Genomic DNA, 19689 nt, shown 5'->3' on the forward strand with positions numbered 1-19689 from the left:
CCCATAACCTCTTACCAGTACCACAGATAATACTACCCCCAATACGAACTTTTGTGAAAAAATACCTGAGTGTATCGATGATGTCTACCAACTGGAAAGCATGGGACGATGGACTGAGAGGCCTGGGAAGGTGTTGGGATGGTGAGTCTTCCTCTCCAAGTAGAAGTTTCCTGTAGGTAGATCTAGGATCAGCGTACCCTGCCCCAGTCCTAACCCTAACTGTTCAGGTGGAAATGGTTTAACCTTTAATAAGCATCTAGGGGTATTTCCTTGTTTTTTCTGAGGAGTATGAAGTGGGTGGACCCTCATCAGAGGTGTTGACAAAGTCTGCACTGTCCAGACACTTCTGTCTCCATACACAGTCCCTCCTCCCCCTCTTTCACCTCTCTTCCCCTTTTCCTTCGCTCCAGCCCTCACTAGCCCATGCATCAGGAGCTCTGGAGACTCCCAGTACAGTCATCCTCCTCACAGACACAGGAAACATCATGGCCAACTGCAGCAGCATCTCCAGACTCGTCCTCATGGCCCTCCTCGGCCTCTGGGTAGCCACCCTCCACTCAGGTAAGCTCCCTGCCGGACAGTGTCTCCTGGTTTTCCTTGTATTAGCCATGGGAAGGAGTGTAATATATGATACGTCTATTTGGTCTTCACGTTTCGAATATCCCAAGTCTGAATGCATCATAAAAAAGTTCACGCTACAGTAAATGTATTTATTACAATGTTATGAGTGTGTTTAGACATTGCCTTTAGACCTCACCGCAAGAGGACAAAGGTTGAAAAGATTGAAGGGGCAAGGGTAGAACACTGGTTTGGTTGTTTAGTCATCTGTAGAGATGTGGATTAGAAATAAGTGGGGTGTGCTTGTGAAAAACAGACTCAAGATTTGCCACCAGAGATGTAGGGGTTGTTGAAGGTCATTTGTTGGAAAGTTGAAAGGCAAAAATATACCACCTGCTTTTTCTTTTGCTCCAACAAGCACATCAACAAGTAGTCTAATATTATGTGCAATTTCAGTGACATTAAAATTTTATTCAAATCGACGTTCTACTTTATTTCAGTGGACAAATAATCAGAATATTCTAGTTTTTGTTTCTGAATGTTTCTCATTTGAGTGGGCATTGGGTAAGTATAGTCATATTTAGCTGTGCTCAAAGTGAGTGTGTGTACGTGTCATTTCCCCCCACTATTGACCTAGAGGCCCTGTTGCGAGAGGCCTTGCACTCTAAATGATGCAGTTGTTCGAGAAAAAGGACATTTAGAGACTGAAAGCTAGTCTTTGACAAACACGGTGACTCACTTGCTTTCATATAATACCTCATGTTTAGAACCTTTCTGAAACTGAATATTGGCTCAATCTGGATGTGGTTTCGCTCTGCCAGGTGTCGTCAACCTTTTCTATGTGCTTCTTTATAAGGTTTTGTCATTTTTTATAGAGAAAATTGTTAAATGTGAGAGGAGCTTATCAAAGTAAAGCTGACCGCTGAAATTTTATTTACTTGCACTGATAAAATGGTTAAAAATGAGAGCAAGTACTTGGAATTTATTTGATGTCCCTCTTAACAGTGTAAGAGTTTTTTTTTTTTACAAGAACCCTCTGTGCATGTGGTCTTCCAGCGAATCTGATGATTCTGAATGTTGATCAGCAGGAAGTCTCACCCTCTCGTTTAGTTTTTCTCTTTCAATCTTTCTCCCTCCTTTGCTTTCTCAATTTCTCTTTTTCTCCCTCCATTTCTCTGTCTCTAGCTCTATATCCCTCCCATTTCTTTCTGTCTATTTTTCTTTCTAGTTCTCTCTCGGTTTACCTCTTCCTCTCTGTTTACTTCTCTCTTTCTCCCTTCAATTCGCTCTCGTTCTCCTACTCTCACACCTAAGTGATAAGCCAAAGGCGAGGCATGGGAATGAAGGGGATTTCACAAAGCCAGGGATTGTGAGGGCCTTAGTGCTGCTTTCCTAAGGCCCTACGGGTCAGGGCAAGGGTTAAAGCCATAGCATGCCACTTTTTCCTCCAAACAATGACCTGTACACAACTGTCAGTAAGCAGTGACAGCGGTGCGCTTGAGACGTCTTGTCGGAGAGTCTAACGCTAGAATGATAGTTAAACACCTGAAGGATTTTTAGGTTGAGCTGGTTGGTTTGATGAAGTCTTCCTCAAAACGGTGACCTGTACAACACTTGCTTGGCATGCCCTGGGACAATGTTTTTGATTTAACCTTTATTTAACTAGGCAAGTCAGTTAAGAACATATTCTTATTTTCAATGATGGCCAAGGAACAGTGGGTTAACTGCCTCGTTCAGGGGCAGAACGACAGATTTGTACCTTGTCAGCTCGGGGATTCGATCTTGCAACCTTCCGGTTACTAGTCCAATGCTCTAACCACTAGGCTACCCTGCCGTTTTTGTGACCAGGCTGAGCTTTTGACATCAATGTCATGCCGGAGAATGTAGCGCGAGGATGGCGTTGTCTATCGCTAGAATGATTTGTTACACACCTGTATCATCGTAGGATGAGCTGGATGGTTTGATAATGAGAGGTTTTGTAGACAAGTGTTGAGGTGTTACTGAGCTCACCGTTTACATGATCATGATCTTCAGTTTTGCATTTCAACTTGGAACCTTGTGCATTCTCCTTTTTTAAATGGCACTTCCATTTATGATTTGTTCTTTTGATAATTTTGTATTTCCTGTACCAATGATATGTCTATGGTCTCACAAGCATAAGATTCAGTATCGGCACCACCACAATCTGTATTTGACAATCTCAAAGATAACCCATGGGTGATGTGAATGATGTCGTTTTGCACCCACATGACTTCTGTCATGGCCGGAACAAGCTGCTTACTAAAACGTTTCCACCAAAATCTTCCTTTTCTCATTTTTATTTCTGCTCTAACTCATGGCCTATCCAGGTCGTTCTTCTCCTAGGGGTCATGAACAAAAGAAGACGAGGAAAGAAAACAGTTTAACAGTATTTGGACCCAAACAAAAGTACTCCTGTTCTCCAGAGACCCAAGCCCTCATCTCTTAGTGGTCACGGAAGGGACGTAGATAAGGACAGAAAGCTGTTTCGAATTATTTGGACGCAACCATAGTACACTGCCTCCGTACTAACCTCCCAGAGACCTCATCTGTGTTTCAAGTTGTATTAGTCGTATGTACAGTTGAAGTCGGAAGTTTACGTACACTGAGGTTGGAGTCATTAAAACTCGTTTTTCAACCACTCCACAAATTTCTTGTTAACAAACTATAGTTTTGGCAAGTCGGTTAGGACATCTACTTTGTCATTTTTCCAACAACTGTTAACAGACAGATTATTTCACTTATAATTCACTGTATCACAATTCCAGGGGGTCAGAAGTTTACATACACTAAGTTGACTGTGCCTTTAAAAAGCTTAGAAAATTCCATAAAATGATGTCATGGCTTTAGAAGCTTCTGATAGGCTAATTGACATCATTTGAGTCAATTGGAGGTGTACCTGTGGATGTATTTCAAGGACTACCTTCAAACTCAGTGCCTCTTTGCTTGACATCATGGGGAAATCAAAAGAATTTAGCAAAGACATCAGGAAAAACAATTGTAGACCTCCACAAGTCTGGTTCATCCTTGGGAGAAATTTCCAAACGTCTGAAGGTACCACGTTCATCTGTACAAACAATAGTACGCATGTATAAACACCATGGGACCATGCAGCCATCATACCGCTCAGGAAGGAGACGTGTTCTGTCTCCTATAAAAAATGTTTTTTAAGTGCAAATCAATCCCAGAACAACAGCAAAGGACCTTGTGAAGATGCTGGAGGAAACGGGTACAAAGTATCTATATCCACAGTAAAACAAGTCCTATATCGACATAACCTGAAAGGCCGCTCAGCAAGGAAGAAGCCACTGCTTCAAAACCACCATAAAAAAGCCAGACTGCCGTTTGTAACTGTACATGGGGACAAAGATTGTACTTTTTGGAGAAATGTCCTCTGGTCTGATGAAACAAAGAAGGAACTGTTTGGCCATAATGACCATCGTTATGTTTGGAGGAAACGGAGAGGCTTGCAAGCCGAAGAACACCATCCCAACCGTGAAGTACGGGGGTGGCAGCATCATGTTGTGGGGGTGCTTTGCTGCAGGAGGGACTGGTGCACTTCACAAAATAGATGGCATCATGCGGTTGGAAAATGATGTGGATATATTGAAGCAACATCTCAAGACATCCGTCAGGAAGTTAACGCTTGGTCACAAATGGGTCTTCCAAATGGGCAATGGCCCCAAGCATACTTCCAAAGTTGTGGCAAAACGGCTTAAGGACAATAAAGTCAAGGTATTGGAGTGGCCATCACAAAGCTCTGACCTCAATCCTATAGAACATTTGTGGGCAGAACTGAAAAAGCGTATGCGAGCAAGGAGGCCTACAAAACTGACTCAGTTTCACCAGCTCTGTCAGGAGGAATGAGTCAAAATTCACCCAACTTATTGTGGGAAGCTTGTGGAAGGCTACCCGTATTGTTTCTCCCATGTTAAACAATTTAAAGGCAATGCTACCAAATACTAATTGAGTATGTAAACTTCTGACCCACTGGGAATGTAATGAAAGAAAGAAAAGCTGAAATAAATCATTTTCTCCACTATTATTCTGACATTTCACATTCTTAAAATAAAGTGGTGATCATAACAGACCTAAGACAAAGAATTTTTCCTAGGATTAAATGTCAGGAATGGGGAACTGAGTTTAAATGTATTTGGCTAAGGTGTATGTAAACTTCCGACTTCAACTGTACAGGATACACATGGTATACATTGTCCACTTACATGCTTAGTTTCATGTTCCTTCTCAACAATACAACAACAATAAGAAATAGTAAAAGATAATATGAACACAAGGGAAATGGCTCAGTAGAATAGAATATATTTTTAGCATTAGTATAATACAGAAAGGCATCAGAATACAGGAAGGCACAATTAATAGTCCAATATTTAGACTATAATGTATTTATAGTCCAGTGATCACTGAAGTGAAGTACACAAGAAAAGGAAGCTGTTTTACAGTAATGGGACCCAGCCATAGTACACCTTCCTGGCCAGCTTGTGGCCTTCACCAGCCTACAGGTCTGCTATAAATTCTGAACCTCACAAACAAGCAGGATATTTGTAGCTATCGCCCTGGGATTTGTCAGAAGGTGTGTGGAGGAAGGTGGAGCAAACCCCACCTGGGAGGCAGTCAAAGAGGTGAGGCGAGGACACGGGCACAGGCAATGCCCCTTTTGGAGGTGGGCACAGCCGCAGGACCAGGTGCCCGGGCAGTGTGGTGTTCACATATGCCCGTTTGCAAGCTCTGTCATCTCTCTGGGCCGTGTGAAATCCTGACTGGACTGGAGAGGTCAAAGCCACCAACGTCTGTCTTTGTTTTTAGTGTCTGAGATCAGCCTTTTCCTAATGTCTGTGGTATTGTCTGTGTCTGTCACACTACAGTACCTCACAGGGACAAGAGGCACATAAGACTGAGATGGCACGTTCCATCATCATGGGTTTTCAGTGAGCTGGACTTCGAATGTGAGGCAGATTAGCTGTGTAGTAGTGGAGTTTGGACCTGTTCCTCTGGGCGAATGAGACATGGAGGGATGCCCTAGCTTAACTGCAAAACCATGGAAATGTTCACATATTGTCAATGAGTGACAGAGAGCCTATGGGCTCACTCATACTAGATGTGATACCCATGTTAGTGTCTTGTCACAGATTGGTTGTGTGTAGACCCAGGTAGAAGAGTTTGGTAGACTGGTATTACCTGAAACTGGTAGTGAGAACACCTTTGGAAACTGCGTCATGAGAATAGATGCAGCTCAGTGTTGATCTGTGTAAGATGAAAGACAGAGGATTCAGCTGGTCAACGGTAGCACTGCGGTCAAATCTGGGAGCCATTACTGGAAACTACGGAGAAGCAAATTTCTCCTGCCCTCCTTGATGAGGCAAACAAACACCAACGGAAAAAACATCACAGCGCTTTTTTTCTCCCCGTCCTCATTAAACAAAGCTGTCCAAGGAGGCACAGCCTTTTTACACACACACACACAGACTATTTGATAAACATCCTTGTTTGACGTCCAGTGCCCGGCCATTCCAGGGACTGACGCTACTGTAGGTTTGGGGCTGGCTGGCCGGCCGTTACCGGTTGGAGCCTGCCTCTACTGCAGCCGCCCTCCCTGAACGCACAAGTTGCCTTTTGTGCCATGGGCTGAAGGCCTCATTGATGGCAGGGCTGGCCAGAGGCCCAGGGCTCTGTACCTGTAGCCAGCCCCTGCACAGGAAGCCACATGCTAACACAAGTCAACACACGCAGCAAAAATACTCACCCCACCCACTTGCCCGGCCTGTACCCCCGCCTGGGTAAAGGCCGCAGTACACAGGCCATCACTGAACTCTGAAAATCTCCCAACCAACCATTCCCACTCACCATAGCTAATACCTTTTATTTGATCATCTTGAAAATACACAACCAAACGTATCAGTTCAAAAGATTGTCTATGTACAGACGAGTACACAGGCTAGCCCCAACAGGGTTATCTATCACGAGTTTGTGTGTGGTGTTGGAATTATAAGTCGTAATGATGGGCCGCAATGGACATAAATTGTTGGACATTATTCTGCATTTATCATTGATAGTTGGAATTCTCTTCCCCATAAGAACGTTCAATCTTTTGAAGTGATGTGTTTGGTTATGTGTATTTTCAAGATAAAACTTATTAGCTATGGTGAGTGGGAATGTTTGGTTGGGAGATTTTCAGATGTCAGTAAGGTTAGGAAGTTTAGAGTGGGTGTCTTCATAGCTGGAAGGTAAATATGTCTGTTGTAAATAGCCTAGGTGTAAATATGTTTGTATGGTTTTGTTGGTATGTGAAGCGTGAGCTTGGGTAGGTTGAGTCAGTGAGTGAATGGGTGGGCTTGTGTGTGCATCATACATGCGTGTGTGTGTGTGTGGACGGTTTGTTTTTCTTTGGTGATTGGGATCGAATTTTCCCCGTTCCGTAGATTCACAAAAGCAAGGTCGCTCAGCTGTGCGATTTGAAGGGGAACGGTGGTTTACAGTTAGCTGGCGTTCTAAATCCTAGTGTTTCCATTCCCCTTTAACACAAGCCATCGAGGACACAGTGTTTCTCAGATCTTTGGAGAGAATCATGTCGCAGTTTAGTCAATTTAATTGGCCGTATCCAGAATCCACTCTTAGTACTCTTGAGCCTTTCCTTCTCCTGGGGTAGCGTGAGAGACAGCTTTTTTTAAGAGATCTGGATTCCATGGGTACTATGAAGGTGGGAAAAGTCACGTACCACCTCAATGCTAGGACCTGTGGAATGTAGGTGAGAGGAGTGAGAGACGCAGGAGAGACGCAGGAGAGACTGAGGAGAGAAGAGCGAGGTGTGCGGAGGAATTGAGCGAGCACACAGTGGAGGCTACCTGTACTGTGTACAGATAGTGCTGATCCCCTACAAAGACTTCCTTTCAGGGTCTAAGGCTGCTACCAGAGCAGCACAGAAAAGCTATTAGTTGTTCCACCAATTCTGTGCCTTTTTGAGAAGTGTAACTTGGGTAAAAAAAAAACAACTTAATTTCACCTCATTTTAATAATCTGTCATAGAGCACATGTTCACCTTCATAAGAAATGTTATCCCTTTTCAAGAGGTTAAATAATACAATTACAGTAGTAAGTGCCAAATAAAGTAATAGGGTTGACTCTTTGTTTCTTAAATCCCCCTGTGCCAGTGGGAATGGAAGCTTGTGTGCAACAGGGAGTGGCAAATGAATGCAAGCTTCACAAACCAAATGACTTTGTTAACATTTTTCCAGCCTGTCTATCTATGGGTAACAGGGTTGACTTGTTGTTCTAGAACCGCTCAGTTTTCCACCACAAAACACCAGGAAATGGTAGAACCAGCTCATCTGAAATCAATCTTCCGAAATGACTTTTGTCAAAGCAACACAATAACTAGAGCTTTACAATGATGGTGAAACTTGGAGTCATTTTGGGATTAAGTAGGTCAAAAATCTTCCTCGAAGTGATAGGGTTGAAGAGGGACTTGTCCAAATGCAGATTTATTGAATTTTCCGTGGTCTATAAAAGGGCACGTCATTTAATATCATGAATTTAAATATTCATGCACAATTTCTACTTAAAATATCAGACGCAAATCATAGGCACTATTTCTTGGAATGAACCACTAGCTTAGCCTCTTTCCACTGCAGCGTCAAAGACTAGGGCTAACATGTAGCTCTGTAAGTACTCTAGCTTACATTCACGGCTCTGTCCCTCACATTAGCAGCTGCCAAACCAGCAAAGCTACTCCTTAGACAAACTATTACGTGTAGTATAACATTTGTCATATTTTCAGTTCACACTTTTACCTCAGGGTTGTTTTTTTATGTAACTAAAAGTATCTGAATAGCTGAAACTGAAAGTGTAGGGAGTTGCATGTATGACTGAGCTTGTTGAGTTATCCCCAGTGAAATGTTTTGTTTAACCAGTTAGTCCCATTGAGGTCAGAATGTCTATTTTCCAATGGACTCATGTTTCCCACACTTTTGCTCTACAAATATGTACAAAATGCTACATTTAAACAGTTATAGACTCTTTAACTATTTGAACGAGCCCAAATTGTAAACACACACACACACTGTTGCACTGCTGTTGTTCACAGAGACTGTGGCAGACCCCACACCCACTTTACAAGGGGACAACCAGGACACGCTGTCCGGAGAGGGGGCATATGAAGTCACCACCAAAGACCCCTTCCAGGATATGACAGAGAGTGTGTTGACCTTCGAATACGAGGACACCACCCACTCACAGGCCGTGGACGAGGAGGAAAGTGAGACATTTCCCATCACCAGTTAAATAATATAGAAATGTTATTAATATAAAGAATATGGGTTATACCAAGAGGATTTAGAAAACAGTATATTCCGCAAACATTTGCATGTGAAGAGCCATTGGCCAAAGCTCACTGGTGGGGTTATTTGTGTCTGTAAATCCACACCACAACCCCTGAATTGGTAAACCACACCATTGTAAAGTGTATCGAGTCTGTGATGATGCATTTTAAATCAAATTCGACCTTGACTTGACAATCCTGCTTTCTACTCGACTGTCAGGTTGGTGGCCTAACCTCTGACCTTTGCTCGTTGTGTGTTCTCTGTGTGCCTCTGTATCCAGGTGTTCTGGGCCCTGGCGCCATCACAGCCATCGTCATCGCAGTCGTCCTGGGGGCTTCAGTCCTCCTCGCCCTCATCGTCATCACACTCAGGAAGTTTACTGCTTCCTAGAGCCACTTCCTCTTTCTTTCGATCTCTCTTTCACTTTGTCACTTCTATTCATCTATCTTTATTGTTTTTCCCATTCTCTAAATGTTCTCACGTTCCCTCCGTTTCCCTTATACACACATATTGTGAAAGTGAAACCCTCTACAACCTTGGATGCTATAATGGTATGTGGCAGGTCCCTTTGGCCTTGAAGAGCAACTGACAATGAAATACCTTCAGACTCTAGCTACTATAATCATGCTGTTCTTGTTGGCGCACATGTCCACTATTACATTGTCAATTGGAGGCTATGTGAAAATGTACCTTAAGTGGAAGTTAGAATTTGTCCCTAAGAGGACATTAGAGACTGGCAGGTTCTTCCAGTGTAAAGTCATAGCTCTAATACGATTGAATAGTGAAAAATAAAATCCCTTTTATTTACTTTACTTGTAATGATCTGTAGTTGATAATTGTGTGCCCAAATGTTTTGTCGAGCTTTGATTTGTTTTTGCTGATTTTTGTAGGAGTAATTTTTTTCTGACGGTTATGTTGTGTGTTGCTGTATCCTGTCTGTCTGTCTGTCTTTGTGTATGAACGGGTGTGATGAGTGTCTTTGTGAAGATGAATCCACCATGTTCATTACGTTGCTGAGTGCCTACTCATTTGGTTCAAAGTGAAGTGTTATTAACAGTAGAATGAAAAATGAAATGATTTACCAAATGTATTATACAGAATTCACTTATATGATCAAATGTTATTTTGAATGATCATATCTCACGAGATCACATTTTCACAATGCACACAATGTGCTACCTTTTATTGGCAAGTAGTTTTTATTTATTTAAGAAACGTTTGCCATTTTCCATTGGAACGAACATATTGATAGTGACCCAAAACTATAATATTTTAAGATGAAAATGCTGGCGTCGTCAATAAATAAACAGGGTCATTTGTTTGTTTTTACCTGCAAAGCAAATATTAACCTTGCGTATAAAACGATAGAATGACTGTTGTGTTTGTCTGTTTGATGTGGTTTTGGGGGGGATTGATGGGAAGCGTTGTATAATATTTTTGATTTTCTCTGTATTACTCTTGCGTTTTACCAATCAACTAACTAATGCTTATGTAAAACAAATATTCTTTAAGGTAATATCACCTGTTTGAACTATGTTTTATATTGTATAAATCACTTCCTACAACCAAATATTAGTCTGGTCATTTATTTAAAATGTTTATGGGTAATATACTGGTACACTAAGTTTATCAGTAAGGCAGAATAGAGGGCTTCATTCATCCAATCATAATACAAACAGGTGGTGTCATAAGTTATTGTGTTGGACTGACACGATACCCACTGACGAGTGGAAGTCACTCACTCACAGGTGCCGGATGTGCTAGTCAGCAGCACGTGTTTGACTCTTAGCGAAACTGGAACAAATGAGTCATGGGAGCACAATAAAAATGTTAAACTTCCATCATTGTTCCATATTAAAACTGTCTCTATGGGTTCTGGTTTGGAAAAGACCCATGTCATCAGGAACATGGAAATATAATCAATTGTATATGATCAGGACACAGACAAGGGTCAAAGGTTAGAATGGCACACCAGTTGCTCCTCAAAAGGGAAATGGTAATGGTTTATCATTCAAAGTCAATCAGTGGTAAAGTTGAGCAGTGGAACAGGAGAGATTGACTTTGTCACTACTTGTATTTATGAGCGCTATTGACATGTTGAATGTACCGAGCTGTCTGTTTGAATTACTGCCACACAGCTCGGACACCCATGCATACCCCACAAGACATGCCACCAAAGGTCTCTTCACAGTTCCCAAGTCCAGAACTGACTATGGGAGGCGCACAGTACTGCATAGAGCCATGACTTCATGGAACTCTACTCCACATAATGTAACTGACGCAAGCAGTAAAATTAGATTTAAAAAACAAACCTTATGGAACAGCGGGGACTGTGAAGCAACACAAACATAGGCACAGACACACACACAATAGCATACGCACTATACACACGTACACATGGATTTAGTACTGTAGATATGTGGTAGTGTTGGAGTAGGGGTCTGAGGGCACACAGTGTGTTGTGAAATATGTGAATGTATTCTGTTTTTAAAATTGTATAAACTTAATTTGCTGGATCCATAATAAATTCAACATTCCACTAGGGGGAGTAAAAGCACATTTATTTCCCTGTAAAAACATTGAAGTTATCTTGATCAAAATCGGGTGCTTCCTCAAAGTTGTCATAAGAAAGTTGATATGGTGCGGTATGTTCTATATAGCTCATATCACTGTAGCTTCTACATCTGCATTGCTTGCTATTTGGGGTTTTAGGCTGGGTTTCTGTATAGCACTTTTTGACATCAGCTGATGTAAAAAGGGCTTTATAAATACTTTTGATTGATTGATAGTAGAATGCTGTCCAGAAACGTTCAACATGATTGGAGAAAATTTTTGATTAAATCGTTCATTTTTGACCATCAATGATCTTTTCATGAATGAGTATGGTTTACAGTATCATCAGTAAAAATGAGACTAATAGCTTTGTATAACATATAAAATGATGATAATTTGTCTTCAATCCCTTTGATGAGAGAGATGAAAACCTTGATTCAACATTGTTTCTATGCCTCCAGTCGAAACCAGGAAATCCTCAATTACTGTACACAAGATCAGACTGCTGTCACGCAATCATGAGCCCTTTCATGTCTGTTGTGCCATCAAAGTGTCTCAGACTTCATTTCAACATAACCTTCATACGAAACCACTTAAAGTATGGTGTGACCAAGAGTTTTTCCACAAGAATAAACTATACATTTGAATTCAACATTAGAGACATTGTAAAAAGCACCTCCGTTTCTAAGTCATCTTCATTTTTCACTTTAAAAGTTTTCACACATTTTGTTCAAAGGAATGTGGCTGTTTGACCTATTCTTTTACCTTTATTTAACTAGGCAAGTCCGTTAAGAACAAATTCTTATTTACAATGACGGCCTACACCGGCCAAACCTGGACAACGCTGGGCAAATTGTGCGCCGCCCTATGGGACTCCCAATCACGGCCGATTGTGATACAGCCTGGATTCAAACCAGGGTGTCTGTAGTGACGCCTCAAGCACTGAGATGCATTGCCTTAGACCACTGTGCCACTCGGGAGCCTTGTGTGGCTACACTACTGCAGACAGACTGACTTAGTTTTAATATTTCTATAAGAAATAAGCACATTTTAAAAATCAGCATTAATATATTTTCATATATGTGATAGCAGGATGATACTATGTTCTCAAGTGACTGTTTACATTGTTTGTTATGGTCTTTTATATCTTTGTCTTAAGGATGTCACAGACTTCACCCAATGTTCTGCTGCATAGAACCTCTATCTAGCTACAGTAGACTACTGTGGCTATGTCACATATAGGAAGTGGTCATGGGGGGAAAAAAACAGAACTGTGAAACTACTGTGTCTGGAACAGATAGACAGACAGACTGATAGACAGACGCACCAGCAGAATGGCATCTATAAGGTAAGGTTTCACTTGTACTGTATTCTATTTCATCATTACAACAGAATTGGCGCAATATTTTTGATTTCATTACTTTATCTACAACAATGTAATAAACAAAACCAGAAGTCATCTTTAACTCCTTTAAAGCGTAACCCATTCAAATTCAAAGAGTCTGAATTGTGTTCACATTTTTCAAACCTTTATTTTACCTGTTTACTTTCATTGAGAGCTCTTTACAAGAGAGAGCCAGCCAAAATAACATTTTTGTTTGGAATACTGTCTGTTTGGCGAGCAGACGGGTAGTGAAGAGGTTAAGGATTCTCACATTAAATCAGGCAGGCACTGATTCTGTACGTGAGAAGGGTACAGATACTGTGCTCGCACAAGTAAGGGAATGTGGTTTTGCATAATGATGCGTGTGTGTATGTGTGCGAGCGCTGGGTGGGTGTTTCACTTGCCATTCAAATGGTATCTGGGGTATATACGGACAAGCTTGCTAAATATTACGGTAGTGGAAAATTGATTTTGAGGAAAAAAGCTAAACAATTATAAGATAATATGGCTATTACCTTTATGTATAATTAATCCACAATCAAAATACCTTAATTCCTTTTTGAAGTCTTCCCTTAAGATGTTTTATTTTGTACATTTCTTTATGCTTTATTAACCCATCCACCACCCCCCCTCTTCGGGGGACACATATCTTGTTTGTTTTTTACAGCTTTTCTGCTACATTTTCCATATACATTTTGCATACACATTTTACATACATGGTACTTTATTAAAAAGCAATCACATAACAATAATACATTACAGTATGCCTTCATTAACTACACTGCTCAACAAAATAAAGGGAACACTTAAACAGCACAATGTAACTCCAAGTCAATCACACTTCTGTGAAATCAAACTGTCCACTTAGGAAGCAACACTGATTGACAATACATTTCACATGCTGTTGTGCAAATGGAATAGACAAAAGGTGGAAATTATAGGCAATTAGCAAGACACCCCCAAAAAAGGAATGATTCTGCAGGTGGTGACCACAGACCACTTCTCAGTTCCTATGCTTCCTGGCTGATGTTTTGGTCACTTTTGAATGCTGGCGGTGCTCTCACTCTAGTGGTAGCATGAGACGGAGTCTACAACCCACACAAGTGGCTCAGGTAGTGCAGTTCATCCAGGATGGCACATCAATGCGAGCTGTGGCAAAAAGGTTTGCTGTGTCTGTCAGCGTAGTGTCCAGAGCATACAGGCGCTACCAGGAGACAGGCCAGTACATCAGGAGATGTGGAGGAGGCCGTAGGAGGGCAACAACCCAGCAGCAGGACCGCTACCTCCACCTTTGTGCCAGGAGGTGCACTGCCAGAGCCCTGCAAAATGACCTCCAGCAGGCCACAAATGTGCATGTGTCAGCATATGGTCTCACAAGGGGTCTGAGGATCTCATCTCGGTACCTATTGGCAGTCAGGCTACCTCTGGCGAGCACATGGAGGGCTGTGCGGCCCCACAAAGAAATGCCACCCCACACCATGACTGACCCATCGCCAAACCGGTCATGCTGGAGGATGTTGCAGGCAGCAGAACGTTCTCCACGGCGTCTCCAGACTCTGTCACGTCTGTCACATGTGCTCATGTGCTCAGTGTGAACCTGCTTTCATCTGTGAAGAGCACAGGGCGCCAGTGGTGAATTTGCCAATCTTGGTGTTCTCTGGCAAATGCCAAACGTCCTGCACGGTGTTGGGCTGCAAGCACAACCCCCACCTGTGGACGTCGGGCCCTCATACCACCCTCATGGAGTCTGTTTCTGACCGTTTGAGCAGACACATGCACATTTGTGGCCTGCTGGAGGTCATTTTGCAGGGCGCTGGCAGTGCACCTCCTTGCACAAAGGCGGAGGTAGCGGTCCTGCTGCTGGGTTGTTGCCCTCCTACGACCTCCTCCACGTCTCCTGATGTACTGGCCTGTCTCCTGGTAGCGCCTCCATGCTCTGGACACTACGCTGACAGACACAGCAAACCTTTTTGCCACAGCTCGCATTGATGTGCTATCCTGGATGAGCTGCACTACCTGAGCCACTTGTGTGGGTTGTAGACTCCGTCTCATGCTACCACTAGAGTGAAAGCACCGCCAGCATTCAAAAGTGACCAAAACATCAGCCATGAAGCATAGGAACTGAGAAGTGGTCTGTGGTCACCACCTGCAGAATCATTCCTTTTTTGGGGGTGTCTTGCTAATTGCCTATAATTTCCACCTTTTGTCTATTCCATTTGCACAACAGCATGTGAAATTTATTGTCAATCAGTGTTGCTTCCTAAGTGGACAGTTTGATTTCACAGAAGTGTGATTGACTTGGAGTTACATTGTGTTGTTTAAGTGTTCCCTTTATTTTTTTTGAGCAGTGTATATAAAGCACCAACCAGTTTCTCCCTTTGACCCCTCAGCGACACCATGGAACCCAACTGCTCCTTCGACGAGGTGGACCTTCTGATGACATCACTGGAGCTCGTCATCTACGTGCCCATCTTCGTGTTTGGCCTTATCCTCAACGTCCTTGCCCTGGTTGTCTTCTGCATCTTCCTCCGCAAGTGGAGCGAGTCCACCATCTACATGACCAACCTAGCCCTCATGGACCTCCTTCTCCTCCTCCTGCTCCCCTTCAAGATGCACGCCACCAACCACCAATGGGCGGCCCACCACCGCTTCCTATGCTCCCTCCTGGAGAGCTTGTACTTCGTGGGGATGTACGGCAGCATCTATACCATCGCCTGCATTGCTGTGGACCGCTGGGTGGCCATATGCCACCCATTCCGCGCCAAGCAGCTCCGTTCCCCCCGGGCTGCTTTGGGGACCTGCATCCTGGTCTGGGTGGTGGTGCTGGGGGGCATCTCCCCCATCTATGGGTTCCGCAAGGAGGAAACGGGGTACTTCCACTGCTTCCACACGTTCTCAAAGGAGGGCTGGCATCCAAAGGTGATCGGCTGCCTGTTGAGCTTCGGGTTCGTGGGGCCGGCCCTGGTGCTGGTGGTGTGTTCAGCCCAAAGCATCCGGACACTGAGGCAGTCGGGCCAGGAGAGCCCTAAAAGCAGAAGCTGCGTGAAGATCATTTACAGTAGTCTCTGTGCCTTCCTGGTCCCGTTCACGCCCAGCCACCTGGGCATCCTGCTGCAGTTCCTGGTGAGTTAAATAATACGGCTAGAAATACTTTCTTACGGTTATCTTTTGTGCACATACAGTACCAGTCAAAAGTTTGGACCCACCTAATCGTTCCAGGGTTGTTCTTGATTTTTACTATTTTCCTCATTGTAGAATAATAGTGAAGACACCAAAACTATTAAATTACACATATGGAATAATGTAGTATCTAAAAAAGTGTTAAACAAATCAAAATCTATTTATATTTGAGATTCTTCGAAGTAGCTACACTTTGCCTTGATAACAGCTTTGCACACTCTTGGTATTCTCTCAACCAGCTTCATGAGGTGGTCACCTGGAAGGCATTTCAATTAACAGGTGTGCCTTTAAAAAAAGTTAATTTCTGTGATTTATTTCCTTCTTAATGCGTTTGAGCCAATCAGTTGTGTTGTGACAAGGTAAGGGTGGTATACAAAAGATAGCCCTATTTGGTAAAAGACCAAGTCCATATTATGGCAAGGACAGCTCAAATAAGTACAAAGAAATTACAGTCCATCATTACTTTAAGACATGAAGATCAGTCAATACGGACCATTTCAAGAACTTTGAAAGTTCCTTCAAGTGCAGTCACCAAAAACCATCAAGCGCTATGATGAAACTGGTTCTCATGAGGACCGCCACAGGAAAGGAAGACCCAGAGGTACCTCTGCTGCAGAGGATACGTTCATTAGAGTTAGCTGCACCTCAGATTGCATCCCAAATAAATGCTTCAAAGAGTTCAAGTAACAAACACATCTCAACATCAACTGTTCAGAGGAGACTGCGTGAATCAGGCTTTCATGGTCAAATTGCTGCAAAGAAACCACTACTAAAGGACACCAATAAGAAGAAGAGACTTGCTTGGGCCAAGAAACACGAGCAGTGGACATTAGACAGGCAGAAATCTGTTCAGATATGAGATTTTTGGTTCCAACCGCCTTGTCTTTGTGAGACGCAGAGTAGGTGAACAAATGATCTCTGCATGTGTGGTTCCCACCGGGAAGCATGAAGAGGAGGTGTGCGGGTGCTTTGCTGGTGACACTGTCAGTGATTTATTTAGAATTCAAGGCACACTTAACTAGCATGGCTACCACAGCATTCTGCAGCGATCTGGTTTGCACTTAGTGGGATAATCATTTGTTTTTCAACAGGACAATGATCCAAAACACACCTCCAGGCTGTGTAAGGAATATTTGACCAAGGAGAGTGGAGTGTTGCATCAGATGACCTGGCCTCCACAATCACCCGACCTCAACCCAATTGAGATGGTTTGGGATGAGTTGGACTGCAGAGTGAAGGAAAAGCAGCCAACAAGTGCTCAGCATATGTGGGAACTCCTTCAAGACTGTTGGAAAAGCATTCTTCATGAAGCTGGTTGAGAGAATGCCAAGAGTTTGCAAAGCTGTCATCAAGGCAAAGGGTGACTACTTTGAAGAATCTAAAAAAAAAACATGTTTTACACTTTTTTGGTAACTACATGATTCCAAATGAGTTATTTCATAGTTTTTATGTCTTCACTATTATTCTACAATGTAAAAAATAGTAAAAAATAAAGAAAAACTCTTGAATGAGTAGGTGTGTCCAAACTTTTGACTGGTACTGTAATTGTCTGGGGGCATCTTCATCCTTTCGCTCTGGTCTGTTATTGCTAAGAACCAGAGTTTTTTCTGGCCATGTGACCTGACCTGACAGGCATAACCTCTATCTAATCCTCTATGTCCTCCCAGGTGCATCAAAGCCTGATCGAGGACTGCTTGGCCAAGACGAGGATCAGCTTGTACATTCAGGTGACCATGAGTCTGGCCAACATCACATGCTGTCTGGACGCTCTATGTTACTACTTCATCACCACGGAGGTGAGGAGCTCCAAGCAGACCTTCACCTTCAGGAGGTCCATGAGCCAGAAGAGAGCCACCACCAGCACTTCGGAGGTCTGATAAGACCCACGGAAGAAAAAGCACTGACCCAAACTGGTTGAAATGACGTTTTAACCATTTTCGCCCACTGGGAAGTTACTGGCTGTAATCTGACTAAGTTTGTGAGACATTCTGCCACTGTTTGAGGACAAGGGACGTCGACAAGGAAAAAGGAGTGTTTATTGTTGAAAACAAGGTAGGTTGAAGGACAACAAGGTACTGTAGGTTGAATAGGAGAAGTCAGTTTGCTTACAATAGGCATTCATGAGCTCTATAAGTCATACAGTACGTGGGCTAAGACATACAGTCAGGTCCAAAATGATTGGATCCCTTGATATAGACGATCAAAAAAGACTGTATAAAATAAATTATACAAATACTGAGCTGTATTGTATGCTCAATAAAATAAAAAAAAGACAATTATATTATTTTATGCTAATACAATTGCTGAGAAAAAGAGATTTTGTTTCACAAGTCATTTTTTTGAAATCTCAAAAAGATATGGATCCCCATTTTTCAATACTCCAGCACCCTCCCCTTGCAAGGATAATGACGCTGAGCCTTTTTCTAAAATGTTTTATGAGATTGGAGAACACATTGGGAGGGATCTTTGACCATTCCTCTAAACAGAATCTTTCCAGAATATTTCCTTGGTCTGCGCTTATGGACTACCCTCTTCAATTCAAACCATAGGTTTTCAATGGGGTTCAAGTCCAGAAACTGAGTTGGCCATTGCAAAATGTAGATTTTGTGGTCAGTTAACCATTTCTTTGTGGACTTTGATGTGTGCTTGGGTTTATTGTCTTGCTGGAAGATCCACTTGCGGCCAAGTTTTAGCCTCCTAGCAGAGGCAACCAGGTTTTTGGCTAAAATGTCCTGGTAATTGATAAAGTTCATGATGCCGTTGACCTTATTAACAGAGGCCCCAGGACCGGTGGAATCAAAGTAGCCCCATAACATCAAAGATCCACCACCATATTTTACAGTCGAGATGAGGTATTTTGCATATGCGTTGTTCCTTCGAAGGCCAAACCGACCAGTGGCGTGCGTGGCCATATACTTCTATTTTCATGTCATCTGATCATAGTTTGCTAAATGGCATTGGCACTTAGATTGGAACCGGTCATATGACATATTTTATTTTATACAGTCTTTTTTGCTCAGCTTTATCAAGGGATCCAATCATTTTGGACTCCACTGTATGTGGGCTAAGACAGCACGCCACTGGTTTCAACTGCCGTCATACGGAAAAAATCTCCCTTATCTGTGTATACAGTATGCTGAATGTTACTGTGGAGTTATAATTAAACATATGTTCATCAACTATATATTATGTTCTATATTGAATATTGTGTATTATAATTGTATTACATTATTATATGATCATAGTTTTGTTCATGTCTGTAATTAAGGTAAAAGTAGTCTATTTAAAATACATATGTAGTGTACAGGATGGATACGATTAGTATATGTGATTTAGGTGAATTGTAATGGAATTAACCCCAACCCTGCTAAATTGCATAAAAATCCTGCCCATTATTGTTTTAGCTGCATTCATTTACCCTTTTGTGTAAATGAATGACTGCTTTGTTAGACACCAGTCCAAACAGGAGTAAACATTATTAAAGCTGTCTATTCATATAACAGCAACCCATGTTACTGACCGCTAAAATATGTTCTGTTCTGTCATTAGATGAAATCAAATGTAAAAAGTAAACAGTGCTGTTTGATCTGTTTTCTAAAAACAGTTGTTCAAAACAGTCTTTATCAGTACGTTACATGTAACTGGTGTTTTGAAACTGATAGG

At 42.4% G+C, this 19689-nt stretch overlaps 2 protein-coding genes across 2 annotated transcripts; both read left to right on the top strand.

The window, feature by feature from the left end:
* The first annotated feature begins 305 nt into the window (after nt 1-305).
* snorc (secondary ossification center associated regulator of chondrocyte maturation) lies at nt 306-10464 on the top strand. The gene is made up of 3 exons (XM_055867167.1): nt 306-561; nt 8675-8845; nt 9190-10464. Exons 1-3 carry the CDS (start codon nt 486-488, stop codon nt 9297-9299), a joined length of 357 nt encoding a protein of 118 aa, XP_055723142.1. The 5' UTR covers nt 306-485; the 3' UTR covers nt 9300-10464.
* A 2236-nt stretch (nt 10465-12700) lies between these two features.
* Nucleotides 12701-19210, top strand: LOC129814209 (G-protein coupled receptor 55-like). Its single transcript, XM_055867168.1, has 3 exons — nt 12701-12810; nt 15237-15969; nt 17694-19210. Exons 1-3 carry the CDS (start codon nt 12797-12799, stop codon nt 17901-17903), a joined length of 957 nt encoding a protein of 318 aa, XP_055723143.1. The 5' UTR covers nt 12701-12796; the 3' UTR covers nt 17904-19210.
* Nucleotides 19211-19689: the final 479 nt, after the last annotated feature.

The sequence above is a fragment of the Salvelinus fontinalis genome, chromosome 17, assembly GCF_029448725.1.
Source record: "Salvelinus fontinalis isolate EN_2023a chromosome 17, ASM2944872v1, whole genome shotgun sequence".
Taxonomy (NCBI): domain Eukaryota; kingdom Metazoa; phylum Chordata; class Actinopteri; order Salmoniformes; family Salmonidae; genus Salvelinus; species Salvelinus fontinalis.

Bases quoted from the DNA above. Each gene is read 5' to 3' on its own strand.
- snorc (XM_055867167.1), top strand. From the start codon at position 486: ATGGCCAACTGCAGCAGCATCTCCAGACTCGTCCTCATGGCCCTCCTC. The intron at 562-8,674 runs GTAAGCTCCCTG...TGTTGTTCACAG, and splicing joins GGTAGCCACCCTCCACTCAG to AGACTGTGGCAGACCCCACA. The intron at 8,846-9,189 runs GTGAGACATTTC...CTCTGTATCCAG, and splicing joins GGCCGTGGACGAGGAGGAAA to GTGTTCTGGGCCCTGGCGCC.
- LOC129814209 (XM_055867168.1), top strand. The intron at 15,970-17,693 runs GTGAGTTAAATA...ATGTCCTCCCAG, and splicing joins GCATCCTGCTGCAGTTCCTG to GTGCATCAAAGCCTGATCGA.